This window comes from Solea solea, chromosome 6, assembly GCF_958295425.1.
Source record: "Solea solea chromosome 6, fSolSol10.1, whole genome shotgun sequence".
Taxonomy (NCBI): domain Eukaryota; kingdom Metazoa; phylum Chordata; class Actinopteri; order Pleuronectiformes; family Soleidae; genus Solea; species Solea solea.
In genome coordinates this window covers 24,574,463-24,601,317 of record NC_081139.1, presented here as the reverse complement: position 1 = coordinate 24,601,317, position 26,855 = coordinate 24,574,463, and the positions used below count along the sequence as shown (strand labels likewise).

At 40.6% G+C, this 26,855-nt stretch overlaps 1 protein-coding gene across 1 annotated transcript in view; it reads left to right on the top strand.

Annotated features, from left to right (window-relative positions):
• The window catches only part of loxl2a (lysyl oxidase-like 2a), a 40,087-nt gene that overhangs the window by 9,564 nt on the left and 3,668 nt on the right, over positions 1-26,855 (top strand). The window contains exons 4-13 of the mRNA XM_058631488.1: positions 9,712-9,920; positions 14,327-14,543; positions 15,243-15,426; positions 17,451-17,602; positions 17,687-17,854; positions 21,702-21,867; positions 23,452-23,692; positions 24,580-24,695; positions 24,827-24,963; positions 25,212-25,323. Coding sequence (XP_058487471.1) covers positions 9,712-9,920; positions 14,327-14,543; positions 15,243-15,426; positions 17,451-17,602; positions 17,687-17,854; positions 21,702-21,867; positions 23,452-23,692; positions 24,580-24,695; positions 24,827-24,963; positions 25,212-25,323 — 1,702 coding nt within the window. The remainder of the gene's footprint in view (positions 1-9,711; positions 9,921-14,326; positions 14,544-15,242; positions 15,427-17,450; positions 17,603-17,686; positions 17,855-21,701; positions 21,868-23,451; positions 23,693-24,579; positions 24,696-24,826; positions 24,964-25,211; positions 25,324-26,855) is intronic.

Genomic DNA, 26,855 nt, shown 5'->3' with positions numbered 1-26,855 from the left:
GCTGTTTCAATATTATTAATGTCACATCATCAATGACAGGGATTCTGATTGATTAAATGTGTGCCCGTTGGAAGCAAAACTTTTAGAAAATAAAAAATAAAAGCCAAAATATCTTCATGCAAAAAAAGGTGTAGACTTACGTATCAATTTCTTAGGAACCTAAGTAAGTTATTAGTTAGTGAAACTGGATCCAGAATCCCCTAATCTATACGATTAAATGGGTCAGTGAAAAAAAAAAAAGTGTCAAAACGAGCCAGCAGTCTTTTTCCCTGCAGGTAGTCACATCTGCAATGACATCAGGCCAAGGAAGTAATCCATTAGTCAGCAAATAATTACATATGATACTTGAGCTGTCCACTCCACCATTATAAGCACTAATGACTCTGCCAGGCTGCTGTGAGTCTCTCCCTGCCCTCACCAGACCCCCCTCTCTGCAGCCCGGGAGATTTTGGAGATGACTCAGAGAGGGGGACGACCATCCTGTCTAGCTGCACAGAACGCCTCTGCACCGGATGGAAAGTCAGTGTAGGATTATGTATGTGACTGTGAGAACGAGAGAGTGAGAGAGAGAGATAAAGGCATTCCTTCTGTTTGTCTGGGGACAAGATATTACAAACACTGTTTCCTTATTAAAACCAGACTGATACAGATGAGACAGTGTTTCATTGGCAACTTAGAAAACAGTCGATGTCCAGATTGCTTTATTGTTTTTATCCATTCATACTTGATGTTGGGTAGCATCAAGTATACACTCTCTACTGTGGTTTGGTGTATTTCAGATGTTAAGCCTGATTAGATCACTTAAAGCTGCAGTTTGTAACTTTCATTATTCTGCCTCTGTTTAGTCTTTGTGACCTGAAACGATGTATGCTGCACTCTTCATCTGAAAATGTGAAGCAAAGCTATAAGACCTGACTGAGGGAGTGTTTGTGTGTATGCACCAGCAGTGCAGGGGCGAGTGGGGACAACAAGCGTATCCCTGTCTTACACCTGGCTTGCACACTTGATATGCACAGAGCGTCACCTACAACTTCTGCTAAAATATAAGCCAGCTTTACAGTCAGTTGTCATTAAATGGAGACTTGGTCTTAGGGTAGTGCCAGCGAAAAATAGAATAGATGGAAAAGAATAACACTGCGTTTAAATTTTAGCATTGTGATGGGACAAAAGTGGAGCACTGCCGTGTCCCTCTGTGCACAGCTTCCACTTAATTTTAGTTAGTAAGAGTTACTAATCACTCTTGGTAACTTCTGCAGACATCGACTGTAGACCATCTTTGAATCTGTTTACCAGAAATACTTCGGCTGAGAACGTTGTGCAGATAGCAGACTCACCAGTTCACTCGTGGGTGTGTTGGTCTTAAAATGAGGTTGTACAAATAAATTGAATTGAATTGAATTGAGGTGTGGTCTGATGCATTGTTGCTATCTTGAGGCAGCAGAAAGCCACAGCACCATTCACCAACAAAACGTTGTCTAAGATCAATGGCACAGTATTGTCATGGTTATTTAAATGGTAGTTAGACGTGCCTACATAAGCGGTTTCACACTGCACGTACACTCCCTCCTCCTCCTCCTCCCCACCCCATCAGTAAAAAACAGGTTGAATGTCGGTTCAATTCCTTACCCTGTGCAGTTTAACAGAGTTGCTGTGTAAATGTGTCCACCGGCCAAAGACCACGTACCCATTAACACGGGAAGGGAGGGAGGGGCTGCCAGGGCTTCACTGCAGGCCTCATGGCTGCTGCTGTGGTATGAAGGCATTGTTACGACCAGGCCTAGGGGAAAACCTGATCACAACATGAATAATGAGACTCCCTCTTCAACAGCAACAAGTCAAACAAACCATTTTAAAGGTTTATTAAAATCAAGCACAAAATGTTTGCTGGCAGTCTGGCTGTGAGTCGTTTGAGGAAGTCCACTGCAGCTGGGATGTTCAGGCCTCTTATTCGGATTCCTTCCGTGCAGGACCAATCAGCTCCCAGGATCCACCCTAGACTCACTCACACAGGTCATTCACTCAAACATGCACACCTGCAACCCATCTCACTCATGTGCAGACACATACACACAGGGAAAAAGCAGTCACGACCCTGGGGTCGTAACAGCATTTTGGTGGCAAAACTCCTGTGTAGTCGTGCCAGTAAATTGTGTGTGATTTGTGTGCCTGGAATGACACATTTGTACTTTTCTCTCAACCTACAATACACATTTTCCCCATTTTGTATATGTATACATTCATATGTGAGGTCTCGCAAGAATTTGTGTACTTCACTTTATGATACACCTTTACATTTAACATTTAAGCATTTAGCAGACGCTTTTATCCAAAGCGACTTACAAACCCATCAGTCTTGGGTTTTTTATTTAGTTTTATGCCAACATACGACACGCATACGCTCGGCCATTTCTCCAGGCTATCGTTTCTGTTGTGTATACTCACAATGCCCTGCGTTGTATTCTGCTTCCTGCATTTGTTTTTAGGCGGACAAGAGTTCGCTTTCCGAGCAACCGAACTAGAGCTGGATTAAAACGGGCCTCAATGCCACATGAACTCATGGTTAGAATGTAATGTACAGTTTGCAGTTTTATAAATACCTGTTTTTCTTTCTCATGCCTCGCCGAGTCACGTGGATGAAGTAACGGACGAAAGTGAAATATTTATTTATGGATGACTGTTCATGTTCACAAGTGGCACCCTCTGCTTCCTTGTTTATCTTGTGTGTTAAGGGTCTTTGGGGTGTTGCTGCAGTCCAGTCCCCCCACCCTGTAAATATTCCCTCAGTCTGGCCGAGCCCATACACCTCTACTTGAGCTGACGTCAGCAATGGGCAGCACTGTTCCTTCTACCTATTTACTCAATGCATGAATTGACATTCTGTGCTCAACCTGGAAAGGTAACACCCAAACCACATGTATCCAAGTAAAGGGACTGAAGCAATCAGTATTATCCATATGAATGTTTCTTTAACCTTTATAAGGTGGAAAAAAGAGTTTTTTTAGCAGCATGACAGCTTTAGCTTTAGCTTTTCACTTGTATAGGTACTGCATAGTTATTTTCTGGATAAATGTGCAGAGCAGGAAATTGCTCAAACAGTAATTATTTTGTTTTTTGTGAGGTATACATCATGACACTGCTTGACAGTGTATGGGAATGTGACGATAACACCATAGCAGCTCACACTGGCAAGTTTGGCTTTGACCACAAATGATAGTGCAGTGGGAACATCAGTCTGTCATTAATGAAAACTGCAGCTTCCTCTTCCACATGTGGTATGTCTAGATTTTTTACCAGTCAATCAAAGACGTGTTATCATATAAGAAAAACAAAGCTTTCAGTGCTGAAAACTACTTTTCTCACACAGTCCTAGTTCCCCTCAGATACCTAATTTAACCCAGTGGTTCTGGAGCCAATTACAGTTGACATTGGGTGAGAGATAAACAACCATTCACACCTACAAACAGTTTGAAGTCTACAATTAACCTAACACTGAACTAACTAAAACCAGTGCCTGGAGAAAACCCACATCAACACAAAACATGCACAAGTCCACAAAGAAAGGCCCTCAGCCCACTGTGTGGCAAGTGTGATTGTATAATTAGCAGGAATAATGGTCATTATTTGAAAGGGTCCGTTTGTAAGAATTAGTCACATCTAACGGTGGATTGTAATCTGGATTGTAACAAATGAAGGATTCCCCCGCTCACCCTTCCCTTATCCAAGTGTGTCAGCAAACTACGGTGACAGTCGCATGCCAAAAACGTACGTCATTCATCTTCATTAGTGGAGTAAGCTCCCTCTTCAGAACATAAAACACACACTCTGGCTGGTTTGTCCATTCAGGCTACTGTAGAAACATCTACCAAAAACCACAAAGGCTTTTGTTTTAAAGCAATTTTAGACTTATACAAACATATTTATGGATACATTTCTGCCAATGGGTTAGTTCTGTGTTCGACTGTTTATATGTAAATGTCCATAGAATGCTTGCTTTCTAGTCTGCTCTATATAAATTAAATGTTTATGAACAGTTGTGTCATTCAAGGATAATTATAAGTCCCTGGTTAAGTTTGTTAGAAGTAACTCCTCAGTGTTATTTACTGTGTGTTTTCCAAAAACACAAAATTGCTGTGTACAAAGTGTGACCAAGAGATCACCCACTGCTGCATGCAGAGACTCGCGCATCATTATAAACAGATTTCTGAAGGGATGAGAAAACATCTGCAGCTGCAGTCGACCACCAGCCCATTCACTGTGTGTTTGCTTCACCCAAACACTTTAGATGTTGAATCAACACAAAGACTCCAGAAACCAGTTGTAATAATACAATGCATCGGTTAAAAGTCTTTTGATTCTTCGCAGGCCAAAGGCCGGACTTCTTTCTCCGTGAAGCGCGATGGTGTCCCCTTTCAGGAATTTCACTTCCTCACATTCTATGCTACACAGCTGAAGGAAACCCGAGACAAAGTTGGATTGGCGTCCAACATGATGTATGCAGGAGGCTTGGGAGGAGAATGAACGAAGGGAGAAAAGGTTGACTCATGTCAGGACAGGAGGCCTGAGACTTTCTCGCGCTCTTGTGGATAAATCAGCAGACAGCACATGTTCAACAGCTGGATCCCACTGTTGCCTCAGCGCTGCTCTTAGCTGCACAGCGCCCAGGACATTATTATTATTATTATCAGTAGATGTGAATTATTGTCTGTGTGTGACTTATGGAGTGAGATAAGATGATCATCACTCTCGTTTTTTGTTGTTTCAAACAAGATACCTTAGCGTAGCAGCCACACAGATTCTGATGGTATCCATCCACATTTAATGACTAGGCTTCCTAAAATTAAAATGAATTCAAATTTCATTGTATATCATCTTTGTTTACCTGTACCATGAGCCAGGCTCTCAAACTCAAATGAGGGCCACTGAGTGTCTGGTCAGGAGGGAGTCACTTAAGTGAAAAGGAACGTCTGAACTGCTCAGTATGGGTGAGCAATAGGAGTTTAAAATCACAATATTGCATTAACAATATTCATGATGATGACAGCTTTAGTGGGAGGTTATGTGTTGGAGTATCTTTGTGTATGAACAGTGCACAGGCACAGTGCAATCTCACCTTAACTAGTCCAGGGAGGGAAGGTTTTCCTGAAGAGAGAAAGAAATAGGTAACACTATTGTGAAACTGCACAATAGTTACACTGAAAACAACTACTTTACTAACAGTCACTAGTCACTCATTTGTGTGTGTGTGTTGCATCTAAAATGACATGGAGTCGAGCCATGCCGAGCCAAGTTGTGCTGGAACTGTATAGTAAACTACATAAACTAACAATATTTTACAAGGAACACAAGATTTTGAATTATTATTGTTATTGTCTCTCACTCCCTTAGTTTAGCATAATCTTAGTTTAGCTTAGCTTACCTTATCTTATGTTAGCGTGGCATAATAATTGGAACAGAAAAAGAGATAGGCCAGCTCTTTCCAGCTGCAAAAATATCCTCCCATTAGCCCCTGTAAAGTTCAAGTTAATACATTATATTTTGGGCTTTATATCTAAATATTGTCTCATAAAAATGACAGCTTTAATGGGTGTTGGACTATTTTTTGGCTGTGAGCAGTGCACCGTACAATAACTAGAGTCCAGGGAGAGAATGTTTTCCCCAAAATTGGAAAAGAATATCTAAATACTGGAGCGCAGAAATTGCAACTTTAATGGGACGTCAGCGGATCTGGCGAAGATAAAACTCAAAATAACTCCAGCAAGTGAATCTTTCCAAAAAGAGAAAAAGAAGGTGAAACTACACACTTGTCTATTTGTGCATATTAAACAAACAGGGGTGAAATATAATGATTATAGAGCTTTTGTTTTGCTGTTAGTGGGACAGAGTTAAGGGTATCTCTGTACTCTTGCTTCCAGTCTAGTATGTTCTGTATGTATGTTGACCAAGAGGCTGATATATTTAAAGGAACATGAGAATTTTACTTTAACTACATGGGGCGCAATTTCAATGTTCCACATTAAAATGAGCAAGTTTTAAAACGAGAAATGCATTTAAAAGAAATCCCCAACGTGATAGTAGTCATTTATGAATTACTTTGAGATTTGTGTGTTTCAGGAAGTAGCACACAGTTGCACAGGATGAGGAAGTATGTGCACTGCAAAAATAGATTCGCAAGAAAGTAAAATAAGCCAAATTATTGGTGCGTAAAGAAAAATAATCTTGGATAAAAAATTGCATAAAATATCTAACATTGTCAGACACTACAGTAATTACCAGTAACAAGTAAAAACAGTGGTTTGAATGAAATCCCAACTGGTTTGGTTTGTTTTTAAGGAGTTTGTATTAGAGTCTGTAACTGGGCTAGATTTACGCGCTAGTTTTAAGCTGAGCCAAGTTTGCCTACTCACTTCTTAAGACAAGAAAATCCAGTCGTCAGTCAAACAGACTGGGGGCCAGTGAGGCAGAGAGTCTGGGGTGGGGTCCATGTCAAAGTCCTTTCAAAGAGCCTTGTTGTTCTCTTTTCATCTTAACTGTGGCGTGGTTATCATTCATACTTGCCAGATTGTGAGGCGGGGGCGGGGGGAGTGAGGGGGTCTGAGGGCACGTGTTTGATGAACGTGCAGCAGGGCGAGACAGCTGAGTAAAATGGAAGAAATGCACAGAAGTGGGAGCATTAGTCAGTCGCGGGCGAGACCACAGTCTCATGTTCACAGATCTACAGTATATTCTGAGGGGGTCCTGCGCCTGCTGAGGAAAACACGTCTGCTTTCATTTGGAAAGATTTCACTAATGGTCAAAGCTGCCTAAATACAGACTGTTTTCTTTTTTCGTAGCTCGTTTTACAAACAAGAACAAGATTGTGGGCCTGTATTTGAACAGGAAAGGTATTTAGAAGAAAAAAATCCCCAGAAGGAATGAATCACTACAGTATGACAGTTTGCATGATGAGGAAACTGTATGAGAATGTTCAGGTGGGAAATGAACCTCAGTATGACCTGCAGTATGGGAAGTCTACTCATGGGTATATGTTCCTGTCTTACTCATTAAGCTTATCTGAGCAGCCGTTTAGTTTAATAGAAAGACTGGAAACAGCTTTGTATAAAATAGCAAAACCAACACCTACCAGCATCTTTAAATCCTGCTAATTAAAAGTTAATTGTATATCATCTTTGGTTTTGTTGCCCATTGCCAAATGAAAGGGTAATGGGCTTGTAACTGGAGGATTGCCCATTTAAATTCCCACCAGGTCAAAGGCTGGGCTGCCCCTGAGCAAGGCACCCAATCTTCTCATGTAGCACTCAACAAGAAAGCAAAAAAGGAATATTTAGTGAAATGTCAAACAATTTCGGGTTTTAACTTTCACTTATTCAAAAGTATAGACCTCCAGATTCACCTCAGAGTCATTTATTGTACATTTTTTTGTTCTGTAGAAGTGATAGTTTTCCTGGATTGCTTTGGGATTTAGCCAAACAGGATTCGCTGAGTTTACGTCTGGCGGTTTGAGTTTTGAGGGCGAAACACTTTGACCGATCACAGCTGTGGGTGTCTCTCCTTTTTAGTCTCACATGTTCAGATTCCACTCTCTGAGCCAAATGCAAGTGGTAAACCCTTCCTGTTTTATCCTCACCTTGCTTGGCTTGATAATGTGACGTCTTTGAATGATCACATGTTCTGTATCAGGTGAACTCTGAGTATGTTTTTCATTTACTTCTTATAGTTAATGCATGTCTTCACTATACTGTCTCGTTACCCATAGTGAATCTGTACAGCATCCTTGTCTTGGTTTTATATAGACACAAATTACACATTGTGCTTTCACATATGGTTTTCTGCATACCTTGGTTGTAACAGGTGGTTATTTGAGTTACTGTTTGTGAGAATTGTGCCCGTCTATCATCTTGATCCAGTCTGTCCATTTATCTCTGACCTCTGGCATTAACAAGGCATTTTGGATGGATTTGCTTTTTTTTCCAGATGATTCTCTCTCAAAACCCTTTGGTTGTGGATGTAAATGAAACTCGCTGTCACTAGAGTTCTCTGTTGTTTATCAAACAGGATTAAACATGATGATTAGAGAGCATCATGGTGCTGTTGGGTGGATGGAGCTGGGGTATGTTTCCTCCTGCTTCCAGTCTATTCTAATCTAAACCAACCGTCAGATCAACAGATTCTGAAATACTCAGACGAGCCCATCTGGCACCAACAATCATGCAACGTTTAAAGTCACTCTAATCACCTTTCTCTCCCATTCTTATGCTTTGTTTGAACTGTAGGAGGTCGTTTAGGTCATACTGTACATCCCTAAGTCCATTGAGTTAATGTCATGCGATTGGATGCATACACATTTGTATTAACAAGCTGAAATATAAAGTGTCCAGTGAGTGTGTATCACGACATAAGACTGAGAATACAGGAGCCGTGATCATGATCACGTCTCCTCACTGTCACGTCCTGCTAACCTAATGGAAAACACCCCGTCATGCTGTAATCTCCTCATGAAAGAGTGATTTTAGCTGCTGCGGTCAGTGGGAGTACTGGGGGTCACTGTAGAAACAGTCTCACTTAGTCATGACTCCTCCTCCATTGCAGTCTTTAGCGTTTGCAGAGCCTGAACATTCCTTTAGGCTGACACCATCTCAGGAAACCACATTCTGGGCAAGCATTAATATTTGTATTTTTTTCCCCCTCAGACTTAAAGAAGCCCCTGTTACGAACTGACTGAGATCAGCATCTGCATACCACAGAGTTTTCACTCTCTTTTGCACCTTTAGTGTGACCTTACACCCAGCCAGGAACAAACTGCAGCACTTGGCTCCAGGAGGGAAATCAACAATCATTCCGCTATTGGGTAGTTGTTTCCCCGTAAAGTCCCAGAGGTCAAAGGTTACCATTCCTTCCTGATTTAGGGTTTCTTTAGGACACACGATGCTAACCGTGTTTGGTAACCCTCTGTCTGACCAACTGGCTTTACAGCCCCCTATAGTCATCTGTGGACCACCCGCAGACATTCAACCCAGCCAGAGCCCTGTCAGAGCCCTGTCAGCCTCTCGTCTCATGGCTTACTTATTTAAAGGGCTAGTTCAGGTTTGGCTGCATGAGATACTGAAACCTCAGAGCAGGTTGCATCATCACACAAATACTGTACTTCTGATGTAAATGGAATGTTGCATTAATCGGGAAATATTAGAAGAAGCCAGTACGTGGAAAAATAAGACACCAGGGACTAAAATGTATTAAAATTCAGTTTCCTCAGTAAATCAGTAAATCTTCCTCTTCTGTAAGAAACAGACTTGTATTTGTCCTGTTGTGCTTCACTGATCCGCTTCAGCTGAAATCGCCACTCTGAAACTGAATATGCAGTAAAGATGGAGGGAAAATTCCAGACCTGCGAGGGCCTCTGCACAACACTTAACATGTTTAAACAAAGATCGCATCATCAACCCTTTTTACGTCATAAGGCTGTATGGTATTTACAATATATCAAGTGGACGAGTAAATGTGTCCAGAGTAGTTACATCCTGTCAATAATATGAACACAAGCTGGGCACAGGAGCAGTCGGGGATTGGGTGTTTTGCTGGCACCCCAGTCCCAGGATTTGAACCGGCGCCCCTCCAGTTCCAAGTCCCATTCCTTTCCTCTTGATATGGGTTTTCATTCATTTGGATCAGTACTCAGCCCGTGTGATGACATGTTCCCTCTCTTCTGTGACTCAGGGTGTGACAGTGCAGGTGGAGGACGTGAGGATCAGGGCCACATACTCTCACAGGAAAAGGATTCCCATCACAGAGGGCTTTTTGGAGGTGAAAGATGGAGGCAAGTGGAGGCAGATATGTGACGAAGAGTGGACGGGGATGAACAGCAAGGTCATCTGTGGCATGTACGGCTTCCCTGGGGATAAACGCTTCAATACCCGAGCCTACAAGTGAGTAATGGTTCTGGAGCTGACAGCAGAGTCTGAGTAAGGTCAATTAAAGTTAAGGAAAGTCTTAACATGAGGTAAACCCCCGACATAAACATTCACTTTTTTTAGTTGCGTTAATTGCAGCTAAGGTTATGCTCAGACAATAGTCATCTTACATCATGAATCCCTTTTTGAGGTACACCACACATACCTTTATAAAACAAACATTTTCAAATGTTAAAAATACTGCATTTCTCGTAGGTGTATTTAGGAGTATTGCACCACACTAGAGCCATGTTAGGAAATGTTGCATAAGCCAGTTGTTTACAGTGGTCATCACACAACCCTTCATGCATTTTCCACACTGAGGATAAACAGACTTGGGCCTGGAGATTCTTGACAAAAGGCCAAACACAGCTTTAGGAAAAGGAAGTCTTTGACAACGGCTGGGCTCTGCTGGGAAACCACTGAGTGCAATACTCTGTGAAACACAGACTCTTTTGACTGCATCTAATAAGGTTTTCCCATCATGATATTTGGGGCAGGACCAAAGACTGTATATGACACGTGGATATAGTCCTCTGGTTCGCTAGGTGGCGCTAATGGGGAAATAAGAATATATTGAATCACCACCAGGGCGAAACTTCGCTGTTTGCAAAAATTATACAGGAAAATTTGCTTCTACTTTTCACTTGATTTATAACATCAATAAACATTTTCGTGAGCAGTTAATGGTCTCAATCATTAGTTTCAGGTCTTCTTCAATAGAGCATGATGTCAGTTTTGTAAATTATGTTGCCATTCAAAGGAAAATAGACTACAAGTGACCTATACTGGCATAGAAGAATCCAAAAGAGGGAGAATCTTAGTTCAAAGGGCCGTTCAGATTCTGTGGGACACAATCTGTGCCATCAGGAACTGAATTTGAGTTCTTTAAATCAGAATGTGAACCATTCTATTTGAAACTGAATTGAACAATTTGAATAATTGCTTCAAAAACGTCAATTGAAACTGAATGTATTGGTTTGAACGTGTATTGCAATACATTTGAAGCTTTATTTCATTTGATTCATTCTCTCTAATCAGTTTCACTTCTAAAAATTCAAATTCAAACAACATGTGATCACATATAACAGGTAATAATAAAATGGTTAATATGACTGGGCATGGAAGAATTATACAGGGAACACTGTCACAGGGAGCCATCTGCATCAGGAGCTCGGCCACCTGGCAGGTCTGATAGTATTGCTTGACAGACATTGACAGACCTCACTTTTCAGATTAAATACAAGCAAAAAAGACAGAACTACAAACATGGCCTCCTCTCAAAAGTGTCCTGTATATTCCTTCTGATGTGACCTGCCATGTGCATACAGGTCATCATAAGATACAGTAGCCTCTAAAAGACAAAATAATATATCACTGAGTATCATGGTACTTTTTTTCCCCCAGACACTATGTGGAGTCATCAGATCACTTCCCCCTAAGCTGTTTTGGATGTGCTTAGATAAATTGTCTCACAAGTTTTGTATCATCTACTTTTGCTCCTTTGATTGGTTTTCATGGAGACAAACAGTAACACTGTCTTGGATGAATATCAACTAGCCTCTGAATGTCTGAATTTATTTCATCTGAGTGATCATCTGCTACTGTGCGTAAATACCATGGCCAGTATGTGGCTTAATAAAGCCAGCGACTTCCGAGAACAATTTGTGTGTAATACTTTTTTATCTGCCAACACGGGAACAGAGGTTCAAAACAAAGCAGATGCTCCAAACACATGAGAAAATAATGACATGAAATGATCTCTGTCTGCTGACTGTGTGGTGGAGGATAACGCGTTTATGACTTGGCTTGCTCAGGCTGAGTTAAATGAAAAGAAAATAGGTTTTAGAAATAATAGCCTCTTTATAATGGTTTGAAAGTTTGTTTTACAATTTGATTGTAAGGTTCGTATAATTACTTATAAAGCAGTAAATGGTCTGGCTTCTCGGTATATGAGAAATATTTTATCCCAGTATAATGTTGCATTCCATTTTCATCGGAACTTGGAAGTCGGAACTGTGAGTGATTGCAAAAACTATCTCAGGCTAGCAATCCTGTTGGTTGTGTGTTCCCGGGCTCTGGAGGCGTGGCTTCAGAGGGAAGTCTCAAGAAATTCAAAATGTATTAAACAGTTTTTCCAGGATATCCAACCCTACCTTTAACTGTTTCAAATTCTTACCTGGAAGTAAGTGGGGACAGAAAGTTTTGAAGTAAGAAACTCTGGAACTCCTCTAGCATCCTTTAAATTAAACTTAAAAGTTTTCCAGATCTTACCTAATTCTAGTCATTATTAAGGTCCAAGTGCACAAGGTGCACAATAACCCTATTGAAACTGAAGGAATTATTATTTATTATGTATGTTTAGTATTTTTGATTATTTTGTGAAGCACTTTGTAACTGTATTATGAAAATAAAGTTTATTACTATTATTATTATTATAATAAATGTGGCAACATATTCATATTAATTTAGCCTAATGTGCTCATTTTGAGCATCCAGTCGGTCCAGTGGTTGGACCATTGTCAACTCCAGATCATGCAGATGTTCACATAAGATCAAAGAAAAAAAGGAGACTTTAAATATTTCTTTATAGTTTTTTGTGTGTTTTTTTTTTTTCAAATCTCTGGCAGACAAAACCTCATGTGATTCTATGTTAATCTTACGCATCAAAGCAAACCCTTTACTTTTGTTTTTATCACTCAGGATCAAAAAGCGCGTGTGGTTTTCATGTGTGCGATGCTGCTTTGTTCTCATAGATTCAGTCTCTTATTCGGTGTTTTCACAGAGCAATGCCCAAAACAGTGCGTTACAATTAAAAACTCTCAGTCAAATTTGTCATCTCCTTAAATTTCCCAGACCACAAAATATCCTTGTGTTCAGACGGACATGGAGCTTCATTCTGTTCTCAGCATCTGGATAAGCTGAAGGAAATTTAAGGGCTGTAAATGTCGCTCATGCTGGTTTCATTACATAGTGTGTCTCTTCCAAGGCTCAGGATTGTTTCAAGGTCCATTGTTACTGACCGTGAGGTTGGGGCATGGGAATTGAAAGGTATTCCTCAACAATATGCCCATTGTGCTTCTCGGTAAAGAAGGGACTTCGTCGAATTCCTCACACAAATAAATCACATGAAACAGCTCCGAAATATTTTAGTGAAGTGTGAGAAAGAGCAATAAAATATCTGACAGATGCGATGTAGCCTTACAAAACTGTGCTTTTCATTCCTTTGAATTTTAGAAATGTAGATTGCAGACTACAGTGGCCCTCACATGCCAGAAAAGGTGTCATTTTTAGTTTTCTAAGTAAACTTGCTAAACACACACTAAAGAACACATTATTGTGCAGCTACAAAAAACAAATGTTTTTTGTTATTTTAAAGTGATTATACACACAAAATTATAGAGATTAAATTTGATTTCTGCCCATTAATCCTCCTAAATGTTACACACTGGACCTTTAATGTAAAAAATCCTCATAGAGGATATTATATCATTGTTATAATTAACACTTGTTTGTCTGACTTGAGTCAGCTCATTAAATAAGGGATGATGTGTTCAATGTCAGAAAACAGTCTTTGCAGCAGCACATTACCGTCCATCATTGAGATTAGAGCTGCAACTAACGATTGTTTTTTATCATCAATTCATCTGTCGATTATTTTCACGATTAATCGTGTAATCCTTTGGTCCATAAATGTCCTGTTTTGTCCATAAACCAAAATGATTCAGTTTTAATGATTTCTTTGTTATTATGGAGCAAATAAACAAAGAATATATTCACTTTTATGAAGCTAAAACAATCAGACTGATTCATTTAATAATCGATTAATCGAGTAATTGTTTCAGCTCTACTTAGCTGAAACTCAGCATAAAAAAGACTGAGTAAATCTCAGTCTCTTAAGACTTAAGCAAGTCTGAACTGATACCTATGACAGAATGGAAGAATGTCTTTCTTCATTTGATCATTCTGTCAAGTCCGACATGGTTGAAAGAGAATGGTTAGCAGGTATGCACATGAACAACAATGACTTGATAAGTGTCTGATGAATCAAAGTCTGAGTCAGGCTTGCAGTCAAACCTTTAAGTCTATTTATTTAATTTCACAAAACTCCTTGGTGTCCATTAATTGGGTATAGTTTTCAACAACATCCAGGCATGTAACTTCCAACACTTTGTGGCATCAGCTGTAAAAAAAAACTCCCTTCATTGTGAAACACCTGACTCATCAGAGAAAGGTTCCTACGCACATACACATGACTGCTAATTATCTGTGAGACCAACACCGTACATTAAATACATAGTCTGATGTTACACAAATAATAGCAATGTAAGGTGGGAACTCCAGCATGTGTTGCTTTAAATGTCTTTCTATGTGTTTTTTAGATTGTTGGCCAACCGTCGTAAGAAGAACTACTGGGGTTTCTCCGTCAACTGCACCGGCAACGAGGCCAACTTGTCCGACTGTAAACTGGGCAGGGAGCTCGAGCTGAAGGGAAACAGCACCTGCGGACGGGGCATGCCTGTCGTGGTCAGCTGCGTGCCTGGTCGTGCCTTTGCTCCCAGTGTCAGCGTGGGCTTTAGGAAGGCCTACAGAGTGGAGGTACTGGTCCTCAGATCTAACCTACTTAGTGGCACAGTGGGTAGGGCTGGGTATTGAACTTCAATACTTAAATGGTATCTACTGGACTTCAGGCTCGTTATAATAATAATAATAATAATAATAATAATACATCATACTTATATAGCGCTTTTCTGGACACTCAAAGACGCTTGAATGACATTGTTATCACATTTCAGGACCTTTGTGGTACCTACTAAACTTTGGGTTGGGTACTGAACTTCAATATTTTTATGGTACTTACCACACTTCGAGCTGGGTACTGAACTTCAAAACCCATACAGAGTCCTGAATGAAAAACCACACTCACACAGACACTTTTAAAGGAGAGAAACGGAACTTAAAGTGCTAAACAGACTGAGGGTCATAACAGTATTCAATTAATATACTGAACATCTCTTGGAAATTATTCCTTTGCCATTTTAAAATTGTTGTTACAGATTTGGCTTTAAATGAGTTGCTACATAATGCACAGATTTGCTCTTGTGAAGGCGCAGTGTCTGCAGTGTCTGCAGTCCTGTTAACTGAGGTTGGTTTGTGGTTTTCAGTTCTTAAAACTAATTAGAAGTAGAAACTTCAAATAAAAACACCACTAAAACATAAACCAGGGCCCCGAATAATAATCTACATGATTGTTCCTTTTTTGTGTTATTTTCACTGACTTGTGAACTGTTTCCCTAGCAACCCCTGGTGCGTCTAAGAGGCGGGGCTATGATAGGCGAGGGCCGAGTGGAGGTGCTGAAGAACGGCGTGTGGGGAACAGTGTGCGACGACAACTGGAACATAAGGGCTGCAACTGTGGTGTGTCGAGAGCTGGGATTTGGCAGCGCCAAAGAGGCTCTGAGTGGAGGCCGAATGGGACAAGGTAAAATTTAGTCACTTCAATCAATTCAATTACAATTTGTGTAGCACCAATTCATAATATACATTATCTTAAGGCACTTTACGTGCCCACCAGTAATACTTGGTCCTGTTAGCGTAACTGTAAGCAAAGATGGCGGACCCTGTTTACATTCTGAGAATGAGGTCCCTTCCCCCTACGAGGGCGTCTAAAAAGTGCGGAATTAGCGTTGCAGTTTCAAACCTCGGACCAAGTGTCACTGGTGGGCACGTAACAAAGAAAAGAATGAAGGTATTTCTCGACTCAGGAGAAACTGAGGTTGGGAAGCACAATTTTCTATTCTATTCTAGTAATACAAAGCTAAATGCTAATCAGTGAAGTATTCCATCAACACAAATATCTGATCTGCCAATCATATGGTAGCAACTCAGGGAATTTGGGCACAGTCTCATCTGAGTATTTCAGAAACTCTTACAAGGAGTTGGACCCAATTGCCGATTCGGGAGACGGAAGTTAAAAATAAATAAACAAAATTTTTAAAGTGCATAAAAAAAAAAATCCTAAGAGTGAAAAACTACAGCTAAAGCTAAGAAGCAAAACCACTATTTCTAGGGGAAAAACTACTAGAAAAATAAGAGCTTGACAAAGTAGCAAACAAAAGTACAAAAACCTGACGAGACAGTGGCATGGAGCAAATACTGATAAAGCATGACAAGACGAAGGCACTAGGAGTTACTCTGGTTCACAAGACAAGACGAACTGGCAACAGACAAAGGGAGACAGACCATAATACACACGGTAATGGGGACCAGGTGGAAACAATCAGGGCGGGGCAGACAATCAGACTGGCAGGAAAACACAAGTTACCTCAAACGAGAGGAGAGAGAAATTTCAAAATAAAACCACAAGACAACATTGACACAACACAACTAAACACCACCAGCTGTCTTGGTCATCATGACAGATAGCAATGTATTAGTCATGTTGATGATAAATGAATTAGTCCCAGATTAACTCTGACAGATTTTTCACTTTCATGTCATTTCTTATTTATCCAGTGAAAAATTCATTCCCAGCTAAAGATGTGAAATGACCTCTGCATCACCACCTGTCTGTGCCACACTTTAATCAGTCCAGACCTTCGGTCAGCACTAATCTATGCAGCGGGAGTATGGATTACTGTGCTAATGTTCACACCTTGACTTAGGAGTCTGATTCTGCGAAATGTGATATAGCTCTGCATTTATAAGAAGCATATGTTCATTGGAATATGTTCATTTTTTCGCCTCTGCTTTGTTCTCACATCAAAACGCAGAAGTGCACAAACTGTTCCAGGAAAGAAAAATACACTTTATGAGTTTCAGAGGAGGAATTCTTTGTTGGACAGTCCACAAGGTTTTTTTAACATGCATACTAGGCGGTGGTTCCCAGATTTGTATGGTAGATAATGAATATGTACCACTTTGCATAATATTCATGTAGTTCTAAGAATACTGGGTTCATTGCTCTTGGCCTACAGATTGTTTTACATCATATAATGTATTACATACCGACACATACATTCGTCTGTCAACCTGGAAATCATTCTTGCTGTCATAAATGTATTCTTGTTCAGTCGCTGCCACCTGACTGAAGTCTCTGAGCTCACTCCTGCTCAGTCCCATGGGATGAAAAGTAGCAGGGCCGGAGTATCCACAAATGTTAGTGTGGAAACTCTGAAGACAAGCCTCAAGTGTCTCTTCTTAATGTGACATTGATGACTGCTTGTTCCCTTTGCTATTAAATTCTAGGAAACATGGGGAAATCTTACATCTGTCTTTGGACAGATTTGTTCTGGCAGACCGAGGATGCTGGTGTTTCACTTAGGAATCATCAGCCTGTGTTTTTCTACAACTACTGAGAAAACCAACTCATTTAGATTTGTTCTTTGCAGTAATAGAAATAGATGACTATTTTCTGTATCCAGCCTGTTTTATTTAAACATATACATTGTAAATTCAACAAAAATGAAAACACTGAATGTGCCTGTTGGGATTATCTTCCTGCAGGGATTGGGCCGGTCCACATGAATGAGGTGGAATGCTCTGGGTTTGAGAAGTCGCTGACTGAGTGCCTCTTCAATCGTGAGTCTGTGGGCTGCAGCCACGAGGAGGATGCAGCTGTCAGGTGTCATGTTCCTGCCATGGGTTTCCAAAACAGAGTGAGTTACTCAATCGACTGCATGGATATCAAACACGTTTTGTTTATAGCACCGTAAGACGCATGTGTCTGCCTCTGCCCTCAGCTGAGGTTAGCCGGTGGTCGTAACCCCTATGAGGGTCGCGTGGAGGTCCTGGCGGAGAAGAATGGCACTCTGCAGTGGGGCACAGTGTGCAGTGACAGCTGGGGGACCATGGAGGCCATGGTCGTGTGCAGGCAGCTGGGGTTGGGCTTTGCCAGCAACGCCTTCCAGGTAAAAATCTTCTTCATTTTTCAGTTTTTTTTGGGGGTGGGGGGGGGGGGGCAGTTCTGCTTCTCTTTACTGCACATGCTTTCAGTATACAGGCAAATGTTTGCAGTCAACTTTCAGGCTTTATGGAAGTATTTTTGTCTATTTAATATGAGATGGTTTACATCACAGCACTACTGGCTCCATTAGTAAGTTCTTCTGGCTTCAGTGTTTGAAATCCCTCGTTCAGATTTACCTAAACGACACCAAAGGAGGCAGCAGTAGACCAGAGGTTCCTGTGTCACTGCAGGACTTTGGTGTGGGAGAATGAGCAGTTTCCAAAGGCTGTGTGAAGACAAAATAAAGCAGCAAAAACAGCCCAACTGGAAATAGTCCAAATATTGTTAAAATGATTAGAATTTCCTTGTTTTAAGACAAATAATCTGTCAATGGGGTAAGCAAATGTTGCTTGGCTAGAATACTAACTTGTAAATATACAGCCACCTTCAGACTGAAATGTGCCTTATAACAAGGGAAACAAACTACATTAAGAAAGTTGTACTTAAGTCTTATAAGAAATGTTTACTAATGAAATGTTTTTAATTTCATTAACATTTATACCTTAGAATTTCCTATACTTTAGCTTGTTAGTGGTCATTTAACCTATATATCTTATTAAGAGAATGTAACATTAGCAAATTTTGCTAGACAAAAGACAGTGTTCAGTTAACCTCCAGTACCAAGTGTCAGACCCACACACTGTCAAGCAGTGACAGGACGTGTGTGAGTAAATGTGTTAATGGTGCAACATCAAGTGTTGACAAACTGCTTTGTAGGGTCGTTGCAGAGGTTTAGCCATCTTCAACCTTCCAAGCATCAGTGCGAGCTGCAGCCCAAATCACATGTAGCGTGTCAAGTTTGTTCATCACTTTTGCAACATTACCAACATTTGCTGCATAGTTAGCCATGACAGAAACTGCTCTGCTCTCATCTGTAAGCTACCACGTGTCAGACCAGCCCACCATTGAGTGTTGACTCAACGTATACAGTACATGTGAGTCCAGCTTAGAAGCAACATTTTTACAGTTTATCATGGATACAACAGATTTTAGCCACTTTATTAAGTGGATGAAATGAGCTGCTGACAGCAGCGTGTGTCAGTGAGTGCACGTGTCTGGCTCCCAGGCAAGTCCACACATGGTGCGGTGTGCTCGCTGTGTCGTAACCATCATCTAACCACACTTCAAAAAGCCTGAACTGTCCCTTTAAGGCAAACACCAGTCCGGCATTTGTGGTTTAAGATTTTATTACTGTGGAAAGTATGTGTGAATCATGCAAACGTGCCCTAAAGCTAGCTTTATGTTTATTAAATGTGACTTGGCCTGTGTTTATCACATGAGCTTTGTTTGGGACAAATACAGTAAGTGATGGAGCAGCATGTAAACATGTCATCATGTCATCATGTCTTTGTTTTCTTGTCATTACCGAGGTTATAATAGTTTTGTTTTTGAAACAAGAGAGTTTTAATTTGTTTTTAGCGCAGGTTTGCTAGTTTTTTATTCATTTTTATTTTTTTGTAAATAATTAGTTTTAGTTTGCCAGGCACAAGATTCAAAAATGTCATAATAAGTATTATGTCATATAAACCCAGCCAAAGATGCCATTTTAAAAATGTATTTGGACAAATGAACAACCGTCCCTGAAACAACTATTAAATAATAAGAGGCTAGAAAATATGAAAATATGCGTCATAGTGCTGAGGTTGGATGTAGTTAATGTGAAAGGTAACAAATATAGCCAACAGACTACATAAACATAACAACATAAATAACAGGCCATTATTTGAGAGTGATTCTGAGCTAAATCAAATCAGTAAAAACATTCAACACAGAATCAATCTTTAAAAAAGCAAAGCAACATTTTTAAAGCTGCAGTGTGTAACCTTTTGTATCTTATCGTATCTTATCGTGAAGCAATGTAACGTTATTTGTTTGCTGTGTCTTCATTGCATCTTCAACTGGGATTTTTTTCTGCAATTCATTACATTACATTATTCACTTGTGAATATTTTCATGGGCACTTTTTTGTGTTTTCAGTCCTACTCCGTCTGCCTTCATATACGACTAATCACTTCCTGTGTGCAGCACAGGAATATCGCTGGGTGGCCCAAGACACAGAGAGAGTCATGTGGATCTGATAGACTTTATCAACAGTGTTTTTTTTACTCCCATCTGTGTACTAAATATGAAGCTACAGACAGTAAACAGTGTCTTTTTCCAGTGTCAGACATTTGTAAAAAATAAAAATAAAAAAAGTCCAAGACAAATGTTCACATCTGTGGACAAAAAAGATCAGTCAGGTCAGTAGGAATCTATCATCATATCTCTTCATCGCCACATGCAGTAGGTTGCCATTGTGTAGTAGTTTCCATGGTAACAACAGGCTTAGGAGTCATAAAAGTCTGCTCCCTGTTATCATAGCTCAGCGAGGAAACCGGTTCCCTACAGACTCTTTCCTGTCTGACTTTTAAACGTTTCTGCAGGCAAATCCCACCACCAGATGGAACAAGTGACACAGAGCTTAAACTATACTGTTGTACTGTATGTCTGTCTGTCTGTCTGTCTGTCTGTCCGTCCTCAACCCACCAGCAAACCCCCCCACATCCATATCCCTCAGCTTGGTTTCTCTCTTTTGAGCCCTCCACTTAATTCCAAGAAGATGGAAAGTATGAGTTTCTCTCACAGTTTACAGTTCCCCCCTTGGTTTGCAGCAAGTCTGAGTCAGGATTGTGAGGATAACAGTCATTTACACTCTGATTAGATTTGCCTCTTGGTATGACTACAATCACGTGTCGGCAAATGAAATACAGGTGGAAATTAAGATTGTGTCACACGCAAATCTTCTTTTCCCAAACACTGTGAGCAACATCTTCAAACGGCTGCTTTGAGCATAAATAGATGTCATCATGTAACTTGAGACTGACTCACCTCACATTTGAAGACATAGTTTGACATGGTAAATTCCCCCTTTTTTTTTACTCCCATCTGTGTACTAAATATGAAGCTACAGACAGTAAACATGGCTGAGACTTCACAAAGACTAGAAACAGGGAAGAGCATCAATCAGTCTAATGTAACACAATCCTTTCCATGTATTTGCCTTCGCACACAAGAAGCACAAAACCAGGGTTCACATAGGGTTAGGGTTCTCTAGGTCTCTAGGTCCGTTTTCTCTAGGTCAAAGGTGATCTATGTAAAATATGCAAGTTTTTTAAATGGTTACTGCAATCATACTTTAAAGCAAAGCAGGATTGGGATTCAGGGAAGTTGCCAGATTGGCCAAAATATCGATACAAGATCCTGCTCTTTGTTCATGCACAGACGCTAACACAAGTGTGTCTGCTTTAGAGCAGCAGCAGACGATTATCACCTGATGAGAGGAGACGACACAATGACAGTAATGGACTAAAGATGTTATACGTGTTAAATATCCACCAACAAAGTGTATGAGGGAGTGGGAGAGAAAGTCTTTCTTCTCCTCTGGGTGAGACGTTTTTGAGAGGAGTAGTGAGGCTTTTTAGGTTTGACATCTTTCAGTATTTCCGACACTCTCTGCTTGCTCTGCTGGCATCCCATGTGTTAAAGTGCCATGTAACAGCCCGTAACACTCAACGAACAAACAAAGTCTGTGGCCCACAAATAAAAATGTATTTTGTAAATATTTTGGCTGAACTTTTGTTATCAGTGAAGCAAGTATTTAAATGTAACATGTTTCCTTAATCTCTGGGTGGCACATCGCGGTGTCTCACATAACCAGCTTCTCATTCCACCTCTATACACTGATTTTAATTGTTGATTAACTCTCTCTGTAGGAGACGTGGTACTGGCAGGGAGATTCCTCCTCTGATGCAGTGGTGATGAGTGGTGTGAGGTGTTCAGGAACAGAGCTGACCCTGGATCAGTGCCTACATCACGGGAAACACACAATCTGTCCCAAAGGAGGTGGACGCTTCGCTGCTGGCGTCTCATGCACTCAGGGTAAGAACATTCAGGATACAAGTAGCAAACAAGTATATACTGTTGAATGGTTAAAGAGCTACAGTGTCCTCCTATAGTATTAGAACAGTGAGGCCAATCCCTTTATTTTTGCCATAGTCTGAACACATTTGGGTTTGACATCAAAAGATGAATATGAGAGCAAAAATATTGGAACAATTGACTGACAGGTGTGGTGTGTCCTATTACATTGTTTATTCAAACAATAAATAGCACTGAATGTCTACGCTCAGTTTCAGATTGGGCAGGATAGGTTTTGCATGTGCAGACTGCATTTAGAAGTGGAACCAACATGAAACCAGAGAGCTGTCCATGGGTGAAAAACAAGCTATTGTGAATTTGAGAGAAGATGGGAAATCAATCAGAGCCATTGCACAAACATTGGTCATAGCCAGTACAAGCATTTGGAATGTCCTAAAGAAGAATGAAACCACTGGTGTACTCAGCAACACATGTCCAACAGGTAGACCAAGGAAAACATCAGCAGTTGATGACAGAAACATTGCGAGAGCTGTAAAGAAAGAGCCTAAAACAACTGTTAGTGACATCAGCAACAACCTCCAGAGAGCAGGAGTGAAGGTATCACAGAAGACTTCATGAACAAACGTACTGAGGCTGCACCAGAAGATGGAAAACCACTCATTAGCAAGAAGAATAAAAAGGCCAGGCTGGAATTTGCCTAAAAGTACAAAGACAAGCCTCAAAAAGTTTTATGGACTAATGAGACAAAGATGAACTCTTACCAAAGTGATGGAAAGACTAAAGTTTGGAGAAAGAAATGATCTGCTCATAATCCCAAACATACAATACCATCCGTGAAACACGGTGGAGGTCATGTCATGGCTTCTTCTGGCATGGGCTCATTAATCTTCATTGATGATGTAACACATGATGGCAGCAGCACCATGAAATCAGAAGTCTACAGAAACATTTTGTCTGCCAATTTGAAGACGATGGGGAGATCCTTCATCATGCAGCAAGACTGGCCAAGTCCATCCCCACACTTAACCCCAATATAGAGCTGCATTTGACCTGCTAAAGAGGAGACTGAAGGGAGTAAACCCCCAAAACAAACAACAACTGAATCATGTTCTATTGAAGAAGACCTTAAACTAGTGATTAACTCCTCAGGAAGATGCTTACTGATGTTATGTATGTCAATTAAGAAATAGGTTAATTTTCATATAGACCCCTGGTGGCTACTTACTGTATCCTTACTTCATGGTTGGCCTCAACTACCAAACCAGAAAACAACTTAGTGCTCTGACAATATTCTTTTATACTTTTATACTCAAGAAACAAATGACACAACTTTCTTTATAAGTGTGTGGTTACGTGGCTGGAGGTCAATTGTCGGGAGGGGAGGTTTGGGAACCACTGCTCTAAGGAAATAAAATAATATGCTGCGCCAAAATGAATAGAGCCTCTCAAAACATGACACAGCACAAATGTGAAATCTGAGGTCAATGCTAACTGATTCTTTTCCCAGTTTCTGTTCATCAAGCTTTTCCCCTCCCTAATACAGTCTCTGATATAAACTTATAAACCATGGTCTGTCTCTCTCAGCTGCCCCAGACTTGGTCCTCAATGCTCCGGTCGTAGAGCAGACCACATACCTGGAGGACAGGCCCATGTACGCGCTGCAGTGTGCCCATGAGGAGAGCTGTCTTTCCAAAACCGCAGACAAAGCTGACCCCAGCTCCTACCGCCGTCTACTGCGCTTCTCCTCCCAGATCCACAACAATGGCCTGTCAGACTTCAGGCCACGGGCAGCACACCATTCCTGGGTTTGGCATGAATGTCACAGGTGAGACTTCAGTGTTTGTTCAATGCTGCTTTTTTATAAAAGTGGTTTCTGAGGGACTTGAGTAATTTCCAAAACAGTGCAGCATCATGACATACCTATCTGTACCCCCGTTCTTCCACAGTCTCTCTCTCAGCTGCAGTTTCATGCAGCTGTGCTATGAGGACGTTGAGGAGGTACTATAGTAATGGGAAAACCACACCAAACCCTGTAGAGTCAAGGCGAGGCGTGCCGGGACTATGTAGTGGAAAAGCACCATATCACACACATCCACAGAGAGCTCTATGCTTTGGCCTTTGTTTCCATGATACTTTGATTGATACGTGTTGTATGCCTGTCTTTTAACGTAGTGTTACTCGTCACGTTGGAGCTGCATGGTGCAAGAACAGCAGCAGCTCTGGTTGAACATACAGTTCTGGCAGTTGGACCGGCAGTTGTTTAAGGAACACTATTTTGTGTTCTATTGGTTGAGCATGGATTTCCAATATCAGATGATTGTGAGAAGCCAAAATGGTGATTGTGAATAAAATATATATAGTATGGTATATATTATATTTGGCAGGAGAATCTACTTCTGAAACTTTTCATGGGCATTTCTTTGCGTCACCCGTTACTGGTGCTACGTGGCTGTTGTGCTTCTGCCTTCCCTCCATCAGTTGTGACATGGAAATGTCACAAGAGACAGGGAAACCAAACCCTGCGATACAGAGCGATAGAGATTCACATTTGTTTATATTTCAAAGTCACACACTACACCTTTAAACCTGATGTTTTCTTTTTCGTAACATAACATGGTATGTGTGTGCATCTGTTTAGAAACTCAGGTCCTCCCCTCTGCACTGGTGCTGTAAATAAACTTTTGAGTTGTTCTTTTTCTTTGTCCTGCATAGACATTACCATAGTATGGAGGTTTTCACCCACTATGACCTCATGAGTTTAAACGGAACTAAAGTGGCGGAGGGACACAAAGCCAGCTTCTGCCTGGAAGACACCTATTGTGATGAGGGTGAATACAAACTCCTTTCTTCTTTTTTTCCCCCCGATTTGACGACACATTGTAGTTCTGTGTAGAGTTGTGCTTCTGTACTACATCTATATTCAGAAAATAAATACCATTTCATTTTGATATTACAACAGGTATCCAGAAAAGGTATGAGTGTGCAAACTTTGGGGCACAAGGAATCACAGTTGGCTGCTGGGACACCTACAGACACGACATCGACTGTCAGTGGATTGACATCACAGACGTGAAGCCCGGCGACTACATCCTGCAGGTGAGTCTGCTGCTGCAGGAAAGATCATCTCATCTCCAGCCAGTGTGGTTTTATAGACCAAACAACCACTTTCCATGTCTCTGCGTGTGCTTCGGTTTGGCGTGCTTCAGTGTGAGCAATACACAGAAGTGTCTGATGGAGACTGAAGCTATTGAATCTCTTAACTCCTACACTAAAAATCATCTGTGGCAGCGTTATGTTAATCACTAAACCTGCATTATCTGTTTTTCTCTCTCTGTCTCTCCCAGATTGTGATAAACCCCAACTATGAAGTTGCAGAGTCAGATTATACCAACAACATAATGAAGTGTCGCTCTCGGTACGACGGACAAAGGATATGGACATACAACTGTCGTATAGGTGAGACTTAGTCATCCTTCAAGCATCCTGATCTCCTGTTTAAATGAATTAAAGCCATAGGTCATAGGTATTAGCACATTATCAACACAGACTTCACAAACACGCTCACAGCAGACACAGGCAACACTGCTGCCTCTATTGGTAAGTTCAAACGTGTTATCTTGTGACTTCTGTGTTTGGAATCCTTCATTCTGGTTTACCTTAGTGACACAAACGTACCCAAAGACTTACGAGACCGTTGATTTTATGAGGTGAGTATTTTATAAAGAGGCTGAAATCCGTTCCTCCAGACATATTGAGAACGAGTGCCCGGGTGCACTTGGCAAAGTCGGTGTCGATAATGTTTTAATACTTGTACAACCACACTTCAAATAAACCTGAATATTTAATTAGTTTGCATTATAACTTATTAAAAAAGCTTCACAAAATACTGAAGCAGAGACTCATGAGTATTGATTGGTCTTTCAGAAAACAGTTGGCTGTTTTGATAATGACCTCTCTAATAGACGAATGGCTCTACTTCCAATTGGTCTACAGTAACTAATGGTGTCCCCCAGGGGTTGGTCCTAGGACCGCTTCCTTTCATTCTAGATATCAAAAATGTGAACAATAATGTCTTTTATAATTTAATTTAATTTAATTAATGTCTCTCCCAGCTTGCTTTTTAACACTATTCAGTCTAATTTGAATGATTTAAAACTTGTTTAAACTCTGTCCGTCTGTCCTTTGAGGCCAAAAAGAAGCTTGTTCATGTATGGGTCTTCTCAAAGCTGGAAACAGTTTATCGTGGAGTTTCAAGTGCTAATAACTACATCGCTGGTTATTGTATGTTAGTGTTGGGTGGTCTGACTTGTCTGACTTCCAAACATTGGCACATCTTAATTTATACACACTGCAAAAAAAAAACAAACAAGAAAATATAACCACTTGTAGGGGAAAATTACTTGTTTCAAGCAAAATTATCTGCCAGTGCAGCAAGAAAATGGCACTTAAGTTAAGTTTTCTTGAAACAAGAAAAAATCCAGAAAATGGTGTTACACCAGTACATATTTTCATTTTTTACAGCGTAAATCCATCTTGGGTCTGCTTCATATCTGGAGACTATTAAATATTTTTAGATGATATGCTTTTACATCCCACTATTATTGCACTACTAATTTGCTTTATTTTGTTTGTGTACACTTGAGTGTTTGTATGTGTGCCCTGGCCTATTAACTGCTGCCCGTCTTGGCCAGAACACTCTTGCAAAAGAGATTTCTTAATTTCAATGAGTTTTTATTCCTGGTTAAATAAAGCTTACAATAATAAAAGCTTTGTTACACTATGAAAAAAGTTCTACTGTAGTAAACTGTGGCCATAAAGGGATGAACACGTTGAGTGACATTACTTTTACCACACAACTAGGCCCAAGTGTGTCAGGAGAACATTTCCCACACTATTAAACCACGGCCAGCAGCCTTGACAGTTGACACAGTCAAGGCCAGACTGGGTCCATGGATTCATGCTTGTCCACTGCGACCACACAATCTGCC